This window comes from Balaenoptera ricei, chromosome 2 (assembly GCF_028023285.1).
Source record: "Balaenoptera ricei isolate mBalRic1 chromosome 2, mBalRic1.hap2, whole genome shotgun sequence".
Lineage (NCBI taxonomy): Eukaryota > Metazoa > Chordata > Mammalia > Artiodactyla > Balaenopteridae > Balaenoptera > Balaenoptera ricei.
In genome coordinates, this window is record NC_082640.1 from 30,644,671 (window position 1) to 30,660,043 (window position 15,373).

At 49.6% G+C, this 15,373-nt stretch overlaps 1 protein-coding gene across 4 annotated transcripts in view; it reads right to left on the minus strand.

Moving 5' to 3' along the window:
• Window positions 1–15,373, minus strand: part of PCSK6 (proprotein convertase subtilisin/kexin type 6) — a 229,232-nt gene that overhangs the window by 143,189 nt on the left and 70,670 nt on the right. For all 4 annotated transcript variants that reach the window (XM_059912273.1, XM_059912271.1, XM_059912272.1 and 1 more), the window contains exon 2: window positions 1,222–1,326. In XM_059912273.1, the coding sequence (XP_059768256.1) occupies window positions 1,222–1,233 (12 nt within the window). In that variant the 5' untranslated portion in view covers window positions 1,234–1,326. The remainder of the gene's footprint in view (window positions 1–1,221; window positions 1,327–15,373) is intronic.

The following is a 15,373-nucleotide window of genomic DNA, read 5'->3' on the forward strand; positions in this document are numbered from 1 at the left end:
GTCTACCTTGTCAGAGCCGAACTGCACGAATTAGTTTCACAGGGACCACTTCCTCATGTTCTTGAAACCAGACCACCACAAGGTCATGTCCTGGAGAAATGTTTTAGGTGCAGTTCTCAGGGATACACCATCTCTCCCACCACCCCCAGCTCCGCCAACACAAAAGTATCCACGATTATCAGTGAGGTGGCTTGGGACAACACCAAGGCCAATTTCCCCAGGGAAACTTTATTATCCACGTTCTCTGCGGATCACTGAAGGAGTACCACGTGCCAGCTTGGGAGCCCAAGTGAACATTTCACACATTGCTTTTAAGAGAAGGTGATTTCCATGTTCTAAAACTACGATTTACCAATGGCCTCATTTCTTTGTTGGGGCTGCTACTGCTTCTCACTTGAACTTCACTGTCCCTCATAGCACTCAATGCCCTGTGACATATCACATATTCTTCTATAGACTGTCAGCCCCACCATCCACTCTGACAGCCCTGCTGTGGACACAGCGTGACACGTAGCAGGTATTCCAAAATCACCTGGTGAATGAATGAAGTCATCAAAGGCTCACTTGACCATCTGACATTTTTAATCTTACCAAGTATCTGTTGATTGATATTTGTCAAATATTAAACTAAAATTTATGCAGAAAGTATAATTAACCACCCAATAAATATGAACTATACTAAAAATGTCAGCCTCTTTTCAAATTACATTTGTTTTCATCTCAGAGATCACAGGAATTTTTAAGGAAAAAAAGAGTTATATTTACTGCCCAGGTTTTTAAGTTCATGGTAACCATTAAGATATGTGTTATGACAATCACAAAAACATCCACTTGTCCAAATCCTAATTTCATTATTAAAATGCTAGCTTGAATTGCATAGCCTTTATGAGTAAGATTCACATATTTATCTCCTCTGACTACTGTGTATTTTGTTGATTTTTAAAGATTTAAAATATTAGATCTATAGTCATTTGATTGGAAGTCAGGAATTTAAATTCCCAAGTCTCCCAAGGAACCCAAATATTTGGAGCCTTTAGATGGTCTGATATGTAGCTGCACATCTGTCTTGTTTTATTCAAAGTGGATATGGAAAACTAAAGGCTATCTAGAATCCCATTAAAATCCAGACTCAGGCATTTTCAGAACCACAGCCCCAAACAATAAGCAAACAATACCCTAGGCCCTAAAAAAGCATCCTGCACAGGGAGCAGAGATTTGTACCTGGGGGTCCATCCTGAGGAAGGTGTGAGGGCCTCTGCTACTCAAGGTTGATCTTTTAAAGGTTTTGCTATGATAAAAGTGGTAGTAATCTTCCAGGTTTCCGATCTGCAAAACAAGAAGCAGGATATCACCAGTCAATAGTCTTACAAAATCCTGCATCCCACAAACATCTCCCCCTTCCTCTGAGAGGCTCGTCCTGCTCCCAAAGGAAACATACCCTTCGTTACACTTCCCCACTCAAGTCTCTGGCAGACTCAGCGTCTGTGAACGTGACGGTCAATTCAGAGACTCCTTTTGGATAAACAACACTAGTAGTATTTTCCAATGAAGCACACACTCCCCAAATCTTGCGATGAGGCCATATCATTTAAAGTTTGTATTATCTTGGCCAAGTTTTTTAGACATGAATTAATGTTCATTTAGGGTCAAGCATCCCTGAAGTAGCTAAGTTAGTGTCAAGTCAGGTCTACACCAAAATATTCATTTATAAACAAACTCCATCCTCTCCACCCCACGGGTAAACTGAAATATCTAAGAATGAACATTCACTCTCAAGTGCAACAAGGGAGCCAAGGCAAACACTCGGCCGCATCTGCTTGGGGATTGCAGAAAGGTCAGCTGAGAACATCCAAGCCCCCAGGGTGTCCCAGTTTTCTGCCAGCAGTGGTTTGTCGGGACAGATTTCAGCCTGAGGCCTGGAGGCGACGTAGAGGAGCAGTCAATGTGGCCCTCCGATGGGCTGCCCCCGCTGGCCACTCCCCGCAGCACCGACTTGCTCTCGTGTCTCACGACCCTGGAGCATCAGGTCACCGTTCTCAGAAGACATGCTTCTCGTTCTAACTTCCACTGGTTGTTGAAAACAGCTGGTTGGTCACCATCCTTGACGGCTGGAGGTCACCATCCTTCAGCTTTCTAACTGAAGAGCAGAGCTTTCTGACCGAATACTATATAGACTCTCATGCTGCCCTTCTCAGGCTAAACCATCCTAGTTTCTTTTCCAGCGTCTGATTAAAGAGTGAATTTAGGGTGAATTGTCCTCTAGAGCAGTTAGATGTCGTGATGATGCACCTAGGTTTCCAGTCAGATAGACCTAATCCAAGCCCTGCCCACTCCCTTCACCGCCAATGATCGTGTGATCTCAGGCAAGATTCACCTCCTGCAAATCTCAACTCCTCATGTGTAAAATGGGGATAAAACTACTTACCCCATGCAGTTGTTTAAGTAGGACTAACGTCCACCCAATTCACCAAGACCTTCTACTCACAGACATTGCATCTGCTACAAGATGTCCCCAGCAGAGAGGACTGGCCCAGGCAGAGACCTGGAGGGACGTGGAGATTCTGAGTGGCCATTTCCACATCTTTCCACAAGAAGATCAAGCAAGGATCTACAGAGAGAGCCCACTTTACTATACCCTTCAGCCCTCATTGCCAGAAAGCCTGGCAGTCTGGATGCATCCTGTTCTTGAGTTTCTAGAGACACCCACTTGTCCTTGAAATAAAGAACGCCCTTGTTCACTTAAGCTTGCTCCACGGTGTTTCTGTCGCTTACAAGCACAGAACAGTGAATACCGTAATCGTCATGAGGGTAAGCAGGTATCATCTGTATAGTGCCTAGTTTAGTGCCTTGAACCTAGTGGGTGTTCGAGAAATCCTGGCAGTATTGAGCTGGGATTCTCTCTCTAGCTCTTCTCCAAGGCTCCTTCAATCCTTCACTGGGTCTAGGATGGACCTCAACTCAACCATTCCTGCTGGGTGACCGGGGCTTCAGACCCTCCATGAGTCTTACTTTCCTTGTGAGAAAACTACTACTTTTAAGGGTTGCTCCAAGACTCTCTCTCTATATATATGTACAGAGTCAGGTACAGCTCTTTATATATAAAGAGCTAGCTGAGTGCCCAGCAGGTAGTAAGTACTCTATACATAGTTCTCTGCAATTATGATTCTCAGTTCATTTTCTACCTCAAGACACTGTTCTACCATCATAAACCTCATTATTTCTGCCGTATTTTGCACAAAAGCACTTTTTTCCCTCCTCCTACAGTTAACTGCTCACGTCTTCAACAAAGTTAATTGTTATGTCAAAGGGCTCCTCCTAGAACAAGCCAGAGCTGTTATTTAGCAATAATGGAGTCTTAACTTACAGCAATGTTTAATCAGCATGTTTGCTTATAAGCTGCTACCTTCCCTGGGAGATGTTTCACAACTTTTGGTCTTTTAACTCCAGGCATTCAAGTCAATTTCCACTCAGGGACATGGAGAAACTAAGAGTTGAATCAAATTTGCTGGCAAGGGGATGGATTAATTGAAGAGCTGCTGACCCTAAGCAGACCCATGTCAGGGTAACCCTGGAAGCCATTCAGGGCAGCACCTGCCTTCAGAGCAGCCAAGCCTCTCTTCAAAGGCCAGTCCCAAGGCCATCCAGGCCCCTGCCTCTGCCCCTATCCAGCCACATCCTGAGCAATAGCTCAGACGGTCTGCGCTGACAGGAGTCATTCTCTTTGAGTAATTCAAGGGAAGAACATATGGTTCTCACAGTCCTGACCCGGCCAACTGCCCCTGAGGGCAGCAATGGCCAATGCCACATCTGTTTGGAAACTTATATTCAGCCCAGCATGGAGGCTGAGGGTCTGGGTTAGGGTTAGGATCTGGGGAGGGTTAGGGTCTGGGTTAGGGTTAGGTTAGGGTTAGGATCTGGGAGGGTGAGGGTCTGGGTTAGGGTTAGGTGCAGGGGAGAAGGGGACGCCAGCCAAGGCCCCCCTCCTGCCTTGACAACCCCAGCTGCAGGAAAAGCTGGAATCTGACTCAGGAAAAAAGGGGAGGGAGTTGGGTCACTGGCTATTCGGAAATCTGGAAGCGGCCCTCCAGATCCCCGTGAGATTCTGTGCACCTCCATCCACCCTCTGCCCCTCCAGAAGCCGGGGTGAGAGCATGGGGAGAGACACCTTCCTTCCTTGAAACCAAAGATTTGAATGTCAGGCAAACACAGGCCTGACAGGGCAAGGGACAGAAAGGGCTGCCTGACGCTGGAATGACTGCAAGGGTAGGAAAAGGAAGGAAGGAGGAAGACAGGGCCCAGATGCTCAGGAGGGAATCCAGCTACTGTGAGAGGCCTGGGCATCCTCTGCAGCTTGGATGAACATGATATCCCGAGGCCTGTGGCTACACTGTGTGGTTATCAAGTACTAACTCATTCAGAGCAGTGGTGGGCAGACGATGGCCCATGGGCCAAATCTGGTCTATGTTGCTTTTTTACATTAATTTTTAAAATTGTGGTTAAAATAGACATAACATTTATGATTGTAACAATGTTTAAGCGTATAGTTCAGGGGCACTGGGCACATTCGCTCTGTCATGTAACCGTCACCACCTTCACCTCCGGAATCTTTTCATCTTCCCAAACTGAAACTCTGTCCCCGTTAAACACGAGCTCCCCCTCCCCTTCTCCCAGCCCCAGGCACCCACCATCTGCTTTTTGTTTCTGTGAATTTGACAACTCTAGCTGTCTCAGCGGGATCATTTGCCCTTTTGTGACTGGCTTGTTTCCCTTAACATGATGTCCTCGAGGTTCACCCATGCTGCAGCAGGTGTCAGAATTTCCTTCCTTTTTCAGGCTGAATCATATTCCATTGTGTGTACAAGTCACAGGTCGTTTATCTGTTCATCCACTGATGGGCACTTGGGTTGCCTCTACTTTTGACTGTTGTGAATCATGCTGCTCTGAGCACGGGTAGGCAAGCATCAGTCTATGACCCTGCGTTCCATTCTTTTGGACATACACACAACTCCTGTTTTTATAAATAAAGCTTTACTGGGGCACGGCCACCAGTGTTCACTTACCTCCTGCCCACAATTGCTCTCATGCTGTGATGCCAGAGTTGAGTGGTGGCTACAGAGACCCTCTGGCCCCCATGCCTAAAACATGTCACATGTGGACTTTACAGAAAATGTCTGCCAACCTGCGATTTCTAGCATTTGTTGCTGAGTGTGTCTAGGGAGTCCACCAAAGTCTCTGAGGCTGGACATGGTTTCTCTCTAAGGGCTGGGGACCACCAGTCCACACACCGAGGGGCTCTGCTTAAAAACACAAGTGCAGCTGCCATGCCAGCGCCTTCAGCATCTTACCTAGTCATTGAGCTGCCCTTTCTCCAAGCACTATCCTTGTCTGATGCCCCCCGGGTCACTCCTGTCTGTCTGACTCACGCTGCGCTGCCCTCTGCCCAGCTCTCCCCCTGGCATTAGGCCTGGGTCAGGAATATGAGGTTTCCGAGATGGGCAGAAGGTTGGAAAGGATCAAGGGATGGCAGAGCAGGAGGCAGGTGCCCTGACCGCAAGTGGGACACAGGCCAGCTTGGATGACGTGGCATTTACGACATAGCCATATCTTGCCCCGTCCCCCTTGCCCACGCTGTCACCTCCCCCACCACAGCCATGTCAACCCCAGTTATGCCCTCCCCACCTGGGAGCTGCCCCTTGAGCTCTTTGGGTGCCTTCGTGAGATAAGAGGATAGGAGGGCAGGTCACTGTGGGGACGTGGCCACTGGCCTGGTTAAACACGAGGGACAGCTGACTGTCCTCTGGCCTCACAGACGGGGGGGGGGGGGAAACACGGAGATGACCCCATTTTACAGATGGGAAGACTGAGGCCCAGGGGGGTTAAGCCCAACGTTACCCTCAGGGGCTCCCAATTCCTTAGCCAACTCTCCCCATTGTGCCCACAGACAAACAGGTGATGACATCTTACACCGAATGACAAACAGATACACAAGATACAAGTTAGGGCTTAGGACTATTGCTACACTTTTGGTGCAGCTTCAGGGTCAAACTGACAAGACTTGGAAGCGGAAGAATAGACAAAAAAGGTGGGGTTGGCACAAAGACATCTTAAATTCAGGGTAATCCCCTAAGAAAGAAAACGTTCTTATTTTTACTTGGCATCTGCATTGACATTAAAGTAGGTGCTCATCCTGGCTTGGCAGCCCTGGCCATCCTGGATGCCGTCCCTTGGCCTGGCCTTGCCGTGCTCCCCTGGCCACCACGCCCACGCTCTGGGCACCGCTTCCCCAGCCAGCGCCTAAGCAACCTGCTCCGTCAACACGGGGGTGGCGGTTGCAGCAGAACCCTGCTGCCCGAGGGCCCTGGCAGCCTCCTCTTCCTCCTCCGGAGCACGGAATAGATGCTCTTCCCCATCCTCCCAGGCTGCCCACCAGTCCTGCTCGGCGCTGAACCCCCAGACCCTCAGTCTGTTCTTCCTCAATGAATCTGATCTCCGGTCTGCGAGGTGTTTTTTGTTGTTTTTCGGGGCGTGGGAGGGGAGTGTTGGTCACGACATAAAATTTCCATAAATGCTTTTTCTCTTTCGTATCCTTCATATTTTCACAATGCGTTAATTAGAGTCATTCTCTCAGCCTGCCACCATAGAAAATGAACAATCCGCTGAGCCTGTGATGCTCCCATCTCTTCACTCGACACTGATATGTAAAGGTGATAAAATTGGTAACATCATTAAAAACCTTGCTAAGAGTTCTCAGCCAGAACATTGGAAGAAATGAGATCAAAGAACCCATAGTGAGGAGAACTGGATGTGGTTTCTCTCTAAACGATTCCTCTGTTACAGGGGTCCCCGACCCCCAGGCCTGTTAGGAGCTGGGCCACACAGCAGGAGGTGAGCAGCAGGCCAGCGAGCGAAGCTTCCTCTGCCGCTCCCCATCGCTCCCCATCGCTCGCAATACCACCTGAACCATCCCCCCCGGCCCCCGTCCGTGGAAAAGCTGTCTTCCATGAAACCGGTCCCTGATGCCAGAAAGGTTGGGGACCTCTGCTCTTTTAGACACTTTAAAAAAAAACCTAGTCATATATGCACTCGGTACAAAATCTGGACGGTAAACAGGGTATAGAGTTATAGGGAACAGCAAGTCCCCCTCTTCCTTCTCGCAGCCACTAAGGTCCCCGACTTTTGCTGGGGGCTCCTGGTTCATAACAAGAACAGTACCCAGGCCGCAAGCTGAGAGTTCAGATGCATTAACTTGATTCTTCCAACAACCTTACGAGGGAGGTGCCAGGAGCACCCTCATCTTGCAGATGGGGAAACAGAGGCACCACTTAACAGAGTGGTTAAGTGACTGGCTCAAGCCCCCCACCCCACCCCACGCAGCACAGTCAGGAGGTGAATCAGAGTTCACACCCTTAACCATCACCCCTCTGCCTCTCGACACACCTGCAGCATCACTGCCATGGGGATCCCACTCATCTCAGTCTGGTCCCCGGCAGCAGTTCGTTCACACACAGCCCAGTGCCTCACGGGGCTCACGTTCTTTCCTTCCAGTGCAGGAATCAGGAGAGACACTATTACGGCCCACACACACATCTGTTGCACTGTGTCTGTGTGTGAGTGTGTGTGTGGATGGATGGGCATGGAAATGCGTGTGTCTGTGTATTTATGTATGTATGTATGTATATAGATGTATGACTGCATGTGTGTGCACACAGATGTGTGTGTGTATACACACATATGTTGTGTATTCAGATTTGTGTGTATATTTATGTTTGTGTGTATATAGTTGTGTGTGTTTATGCAAGATTCACACATAAATGGCCCTGAGATGCAACCAGGCAAGTCTTTGGTTTTCCCACAGCCCTCACATCCGAGTGGACATCCAGGGCCACTGCAGGTCACCCTAATTCAGAACCTCTGCATCTGAGGCTTGGCGCAAACCCGCTGTGGGCCAGACCTGCCCCCAGATGGAGGTTCTGGTTCTAGAGGTCTGGAACACCACTGAGCATGTGGATTCCGAAACCCATCCCCAGGAGACGCTGAGCTGCAGCCGAGGATCGTGTCAAATCCCGAGGACAGCCCTTTCCAGGAGAAGGCCCCTACCCTCCTCCCCTTCCTGCCTGGCACTTCCCCACTGGTCCTGCCTGGGGCCCTGAGCACGCTGTGCTGGAAAGGCTGAGTCCTCCCTGTTCTCGGCAGACCACCTGGGGTGAGACGACCCCAGCCACAACCAGAGCATGCATCCTTAGATCAACACCATCTTGCTGCCCTCACCTCCACACAGATCCGTTCCTCCTCCCGAGGAATCCCTCATCTTGGTGAAGGCACCACCATCCTCCGCGTGCATCCAGTCATCAAACCCTCTGAAAGCGACCTCTTGAATGGTTCTCGAGCCTGGCTGCTCCCCAATGACCCCGCTCCAGTGCAGGCAGCCCCACCGCCCTGCCTGCCTGCACCAGGGCAGGGCACTGCTGGCCTCCTAGTCTCCATCACACTGCCATTGCCATGCCAGCTCTGCCCCCTCTAGGGGCATGAAGCCCGAGTCCTTCACGGGGCACACGAATGTCTCCACAACCAGGCCAGGCCAGCTCTCCGGCATAGGCCTGGCCTCACCTGCCTCACCTTCTGTTCTCCAGTGACACTGCTGTGTTTGAGGGACCCCCGCGTGCTCTTTCACACCCCCGAGCCTGCTCATGCTGGACACCTCACACCAACAAGTCCACCTCCCACTCTGATTTGAACCATCACCTCAGCTGTCACTGCCTCCAGGAAGCCCTCCTGGACCTCCCAGGCCCAGGTCTGACTACATGTACCCATCACAGCCTATCCTCCCTCCCTTCCTCCCTCCATGCTAAGCTCCTCAAAGGCAGAAACTGTCATCTGTATAATCCTCAGGCCCTGGCAGCGTCTGGTGCACAGCAGGAGCTCAAGAAATGTTTGGTGAAATGAACAGACCTTGAGTGACACTGGAAGGACACATGTCTTCCCCTGTCCACCTACATAGGGTTGTCCAGTTCAGCCGTGACCAAGACCCCAGGCCTCCCAGCTGTTTTGCCTTTGGGCTCTCTCTAGCCCCCTCCCAGGACAGTCCTGAGGCTGTGGAGGCAGGCCGACCACCCACCAGCTGTGTGGCCTGGGCGGGGCCCGAGCCGGCCCCTCTGACGTCCAGTCACAGGGACACGGGGCTGAGCGAGGCCGGCAGTGCAGGGCTCTGCACTCCCTCCAAGTGGCCGGCTGTGGAGAGGAAGCATCTCAGTGACCACAGGTGGGGAAGAGCGTAAACAGCTTGCAGAGCCCAGCAAGGAAGGGGCAAAAGCCAAGTGTGATGGGGGAAAGGCCCGGGCTGGGGGTGTTTATAGGAAGAGCCTCTCTTGTCCTGTTTTTTCCTGTCAATGTGAGTACAGCCAGCTTCAAATCACCTCCCTGCTTATACAGGGCAGGTGTGAGGTAGGAGGGATCCGTGGGTGCTGCCAGCTGGGGCGCACCCTGCCTTCCTGGAGGAAAAGAAGATGACTTGGTGTTTTTTGCAGAGCCTCGGGAACAGAGGAGGAGAACCTCATCTAATTTATCACGTTTGCTTTGCAGCAAAGTCACTGATGAGCATGCCGGATCCACCCCAAATGACATCTGATGGTTCCAAAGGTCCACCCGCCCACTCAGGCCTCCGACGGACGTGACCTCAGATGCAGGTGCAATGCCGTAAGCCCTCGAGTCAGCAAGCTGGCTTTTGTGGGGGGGATGGCCAAGCACATACTTTGGTCAGTCCACTGGGATGCCACCCACCTCCCCAGGCCAGCACAGTGGCATCTGCCTCAGAGGAACAGCTGATAAGTCACAAAGTGTCACAATTCAAGGTCTCAGATGCCAGTGGGCTGCAGATGAGGCTTCTGACTTTGTGAAAAAGTATTCACTTTATCACTCCCATAGCCTGCCCTTGGATGGAAACAGATGTCCTGAGCCCGGCTGCTCACAGCTGCAGTGGGCCAGCTCCTGGAGCTCCTGGTCTGCAGGGCCTGTGTCTTCCAAGGGCCCCGGCTCTTGGAGGAGAGTCTATGTTTGAAAGTGACGGGCGTCAGAGTTCAGTTATATGTTATTCATCCCAGTGGGTCTGCTTAAGAAAAACATAACTAATTAGACCCTATAAAAACCTACACACCATGGAAATATGTTAATATAAATGTTTCAGACATTACATGAAATTTCTAAAAATCTTATATTTGTATTTGTATGGAAATATGTATGGAAATATGTTAATATAAATGTTTCAGACATTACATGAAATTACTAAAAATCTTATATTTGTACTTGTATGGAAATATGTATGGAAATATGTTAATATAAATGTTTCAGACATTACATGAAAGTTCTAAAAAAAAAAAAAAAAAAAAAAAAAAAAAAAAAAACCTACACACCAAATTAATTCGGCCTTGCGCTGGTGACTTCCACCTTTAGAAAGTTATAAACATAGATGGCCACTGAACCTATATTTAGCCAGCACGGAGTTACTTGGTATTTATAATTAAGGAAGTCCAGAGAGAGAGAATGGACATTTTGTTGTTACTTTCAAAAGCATTTTTAAAAAATCCTGCTTCCCATTTCGGTCACAGATACACACAGCAACATTCTGTTACTACGGTGATTACAATTCTGACCCAAGTTAAGGTTATTACACAATTTCCTAGTCTCCTCAGATTGCTTTCTTCAACATGTATCCACCCAAAGCGCGCAATTAAGCTGCTCAACTTCCTACAAATTCCTGAAAAATCATTAATTTTTACTTAGCAGACTGCATTTTCTCTTCCCTGAAGTCACCAAGCCAAATTGTCTAGCTTCAGGTGAGGACAGTTAATGTATACATCTGGCCTCAACCTATACCTTTAATATTCACAAAGAGACATCTGAAAAACTCTACAACCTTTTTGAAGCTCTTCATTTCAAACCATTTACTGGTTAAAGGTTTCTTTATGGCTGTCCGGAATTAGTCGTTTTGCCAGATTTCTAAGCCATCACCCATGTGGCTGATTTGATGGTGAAGGTGGGTTCACCCCGTGTGTCCCCGCTGCCTGCTAACCGCTCTGCAATGTGTTTGGTCTCCAGTGGGGAGAGGTACCCCCGACGCCCACAGGGCCCAGGCAGGGACCCCACGACCGGGAGGTGATGGGTGGGTAAAGAGTCGGGAACTCAGTACTGCTGGATCTCTGGAAATCTTCCAGAGAAGCCAACGTTCAGATCCTACATGAGCTCTTGCAAGTTTTTATTATTACACTGGCAACTAATTCTAAAATGTTAACACCCCTGTGCGGCCCGCCTAAAACAAACCTGTGGGCTGCAAGCAGCCCGTGGTCCTTGCGACGGGGGATCTAGATATTTGGTCTGGACTTTCCCCACTCTAGGAGGCCTGCTGCTGACATTTTTCTTGCTGAGTACGGAAGACATAGGGGGAGAGGCTTATCTTCAGAAACTCTCATCTGGAAAATTAGCCAGGGAAGAGACAGTCTGGGACAGACATGCCCAGATTTGCTCTTAGCAAAGAGCATCTCGGCTTGTGAGTGGAGTAAAAGATGTCCATGACCTTCAGCACAATGGCCATGCACAGCACACCTTGGGGGGCCAGCAATGCCGGGGATCCCCTGAGCACCCAAGGAAACTGGGGGGGCCCATCTGGGTCCTACCAGCCCCCTCCCAGGCTCCCCAGAAAGAAGGGCCAGTGCTGGGCTGCAATTTGGGGCAACTTGACTAAGGCAGGTCAGGAGGTTATAAGGTATGAAAAAAAGAAAAAAAAAGATTTGTAGGGACTCCCCTGGTGGTCCAGTGGTTAGGGCTCCACGCTTTCACTGTAGGGGGCACAACCAGGTTCAATTCCTGGTTGGGGAACTAAGATCTCGCATGCTGCGTGGCACAGCCAAAAAAAAAGATTTTTGTCCTTATGAAAAAAATGTTTAAAATTCAAACTTTAGGGGCTTCCCTGGTGGCGCAGTGGTTGAGAATCTGCCTGCCAATGCAGGGGACACGGGTTCGAGCCCTGGTCTGGGAAGATCCCATATGCCGCGGAGCAGCTGGGCCCGTGAGACACAACTACTGAGCCTGCGCGTCTGGAGCCTGTGCTCTGCAACAAGAGGGGCCGCGATAGTGAGAGGCCCGCGCACCACCATGAAGAGTGGCCCCCGCTTGCCGCAACTGGAGAGAGCCCTCGCGCAGAAACGAAGACCCAACACAGCCAAAAATAATAAAATACAAATAAATAAATAAATTTAAAAAAAAAATTCAAACTTTAATATCAAAAACTCTCAATGTGAGAGGAGTTATGCTAAGGGAAATTAAAAAGAGTTTTAGAGAAATTAATCTTCAAAATTTTTCACTTTAAAAATAAATAGCTCTTATACCCAAAAGAAGTGAAAGCAGAGACTCGGACAGATATCTGTACACCCATGTTCACAGCAGCATGATTCACAATAGCTGGATGCAACCCAAGTGCCCATCGATGGATGAATGGATAAACAAAGTGTGTTCTATGCATACAAGGGACTATCATTCAGCCTTAAAAAAGGAAGGACAGTCTGACACCTGCTACGACACGGATGAACCTTGAGGACATTATGCTCAGTGAAATAAGCCAGACACAGAAGGACAAATCCTGCTTGATTCCATTTATCTGAGGCACCAGACGAGTCACATTCACAGAGACAGAAAGTAGATGGTGGGGGCTGGGGGTGGGTTAGTGTCTGACAGGGACAGAGTTTCATTTTTGGAAGATGAAGACGTTCTGGAGATGGTGGTGACGGCTGCACAGCAATGCGAATTTGCTTAATGTCACTGAACTGGACACTTAAAAATGGTGAAGATGGTAAATTTTATTACGTATATTTTACCACAATTAAAAAAATATATCTCATCTCCTCTACATTCTTGCCCCCCCTTTCCTAAAACTGACTCCTCTCCGGTGTCACTCTGGGTGTTGGGGACCTCAGCTCCCATGACAGTGGCATGTGGAGGTCTGAGAGGGGGAGGTGCCATCAGCCCCAAAGAGCCCAGAACAGAAACAGAGGCCAGTGACGCTGCTCGGCTGTGATTACTAACTACTCTGGGCTCCAGGCAGCTCATCCCCATCCTATGTCCCTCTCAATTATGTGGTTTCCCCTAAAGGGAAAAGAGACACCAGGGAGGGACCTGAGCCCATCACCCCAGCTTCCTTCCTTATATCCTGACGCCCATCCCAAGTGACAGCCTTGAAGGTCTGCTGACCAGGGGTCCCATGACCCACCCTGGAAGCTGGCCTCTCAGGGGCTGGCCCTGCTGAGACAGGAGGCTTAGATTTCACGGAAACCTTCAGTCTAAGCACATCAGTGCCCAAACTCAATAATGCCCATTAAGAACAGACGGAAAGAGAAGCACGCACTGTCCTTTGGCTTCTGTGACTCAACCCCCCGCCAGTAGTTCAAAGTGAAGAAGCTGCTGGGGAGTCAGCTGTCATGATTTCACCAACACCCAACCCGAGGGACACCCTTACCTGGTTGCAAAGCACATCTTGGTTTATAAACTAAAACAGCTTCGTGCAACTGTTTCCATCTGGGCCCTTTTACTGTGGCTTTTGGGACTTTTCACGCAGCTGCTGCATTAAGGGGTCAGGGGACCGCGGTGGCTGCCAGCCTCTGTTTCTACTCTCTTTCGGGAGGAGCTGGATCAGCTTCTCTCTCTGTCCCTTTCATGTTAACATTATGGTTTATGGAATATCTGGCCATAAAAAATTTCAACAGAACTTTAGTATTCAAAGTAAAACTTCAAAAGCACTAATTTGTAGGTGAGAAGTCACTGTTTGAAAGGAAAGTGGGACAAAACAGATTATCCTGTTCTCTGTCTGCCCTCTCACCTCTGCCCACGATTCACTAAGACGATGCACACGACTGACTGACGGCCGGATGAAGGCCTCCCCCACGGGGCACTGCCCTTCGGCTACCCTCCTGTGTTTACTGCCCCGGACACACCCACACGACTGCCCGCTCACGCCTCCACTCTCCCCACAAGTCTCTGAGCAGCTCTCGAGTTGGGCACTATTCCAGGCTCTGGGGTCCTGCAGGGCTCACGCGGCCCAGGACCTGCTCTCCGGGGAGGGCCCCCAGAAGTGAGCGCCACAGAGCAGGGCGAGGAGGGCCCCAGACGAAGCCCTCCTGCCCGGCTGGCACTCAGATCTCAACTCTGAGCAACAAGCTACCCAAATGCTCCCTAAGACAGAAACGGGGACCCACATTTGGAGAGGCTGGCGTCCTACCAGTGGAGAGAACCTCTTTCTCTACTGGGCTTTCAAGGAAAGATGGGGCCAGGGCAGGGAGGTGACAACAAAGGGACCCCGGTCACCACCTTACATGGACTTGGGACGGGGGGAGTGGGGGGACTCCAAGTTGCGACTGTGGCCTTGGAGCCAGGCCGCCGGGATCTAAATTCCAGCTCCTCCATTTAACTGAAAAGAGACTCCAGTCAAGTTCCTTAATTTTTCTTTGCCTCCATTTCCCTTTCCAGGCAATGGGGTAACAGTACACCTCCACCCCACCCCCCCATGGCTGCTGGGAGGATAAATGAGGCACGACACGTGTGAATGCCTGCACGGGGCCTGACACATGGCAGGCTGTCGTTCAAGTAGCTTTTTTCATATTATTTCTGTAAGAAATAATACACATCCCACTTTGGGAGGGAAAAAATGGTTTGCAACAAAGCCAGTTGCAAAGTTAGTTAGGTAACAAATCCCATTTGCCCTTTGATTTCAATTAAAAACATATATATACATTCCCTGGTGGTCCAGTGGTTAAGACTCCGCGCTCCCAATGCAGGGGGCCTGGTTCGATCCCGGGTCAGGGAACTAGATCCCACATGCATGCTGCAACTAAAAGATCCCGTGGGCTGCAACTAAGACCCAGTGCAGCCAAATAAATAAATAAATAAATATTTTTAAAAAAACATATACATACACTTCTTTATTAGTGGTCCCTGTGGGGAAAATAATCCCACCTAGACAGAGCCAAAGAGGCCAGTGTGAACACTCCCCACCCGCCACTGGCCAGGCCTGTGCTGGGGGCACGTGGGAACCCGCAGGGCTGGGGGCCTCCACGCATGCGCCGCGCTGCCTGCCCTGTCCGCGCATCCTCGCTCAGGATGTTTCATGTCCCTGAGATGGACTTAACTTCTTGTCCCTCTTATTTTCATCCACTCATATAAAATGAGGTTGCAATATATGATCACTTCCAGGCTGAGCCATTTTTTTCAGTTCTGTAAAATGAATTCATGCTTCTGTCATCATTCATGTTCACAAGTCTGTAAAGACAAACTCTCTCCGAGTGACTCGCTCACTGGGTTCTGTGAGGTTCTGTCTGATTTATGATCACCACTC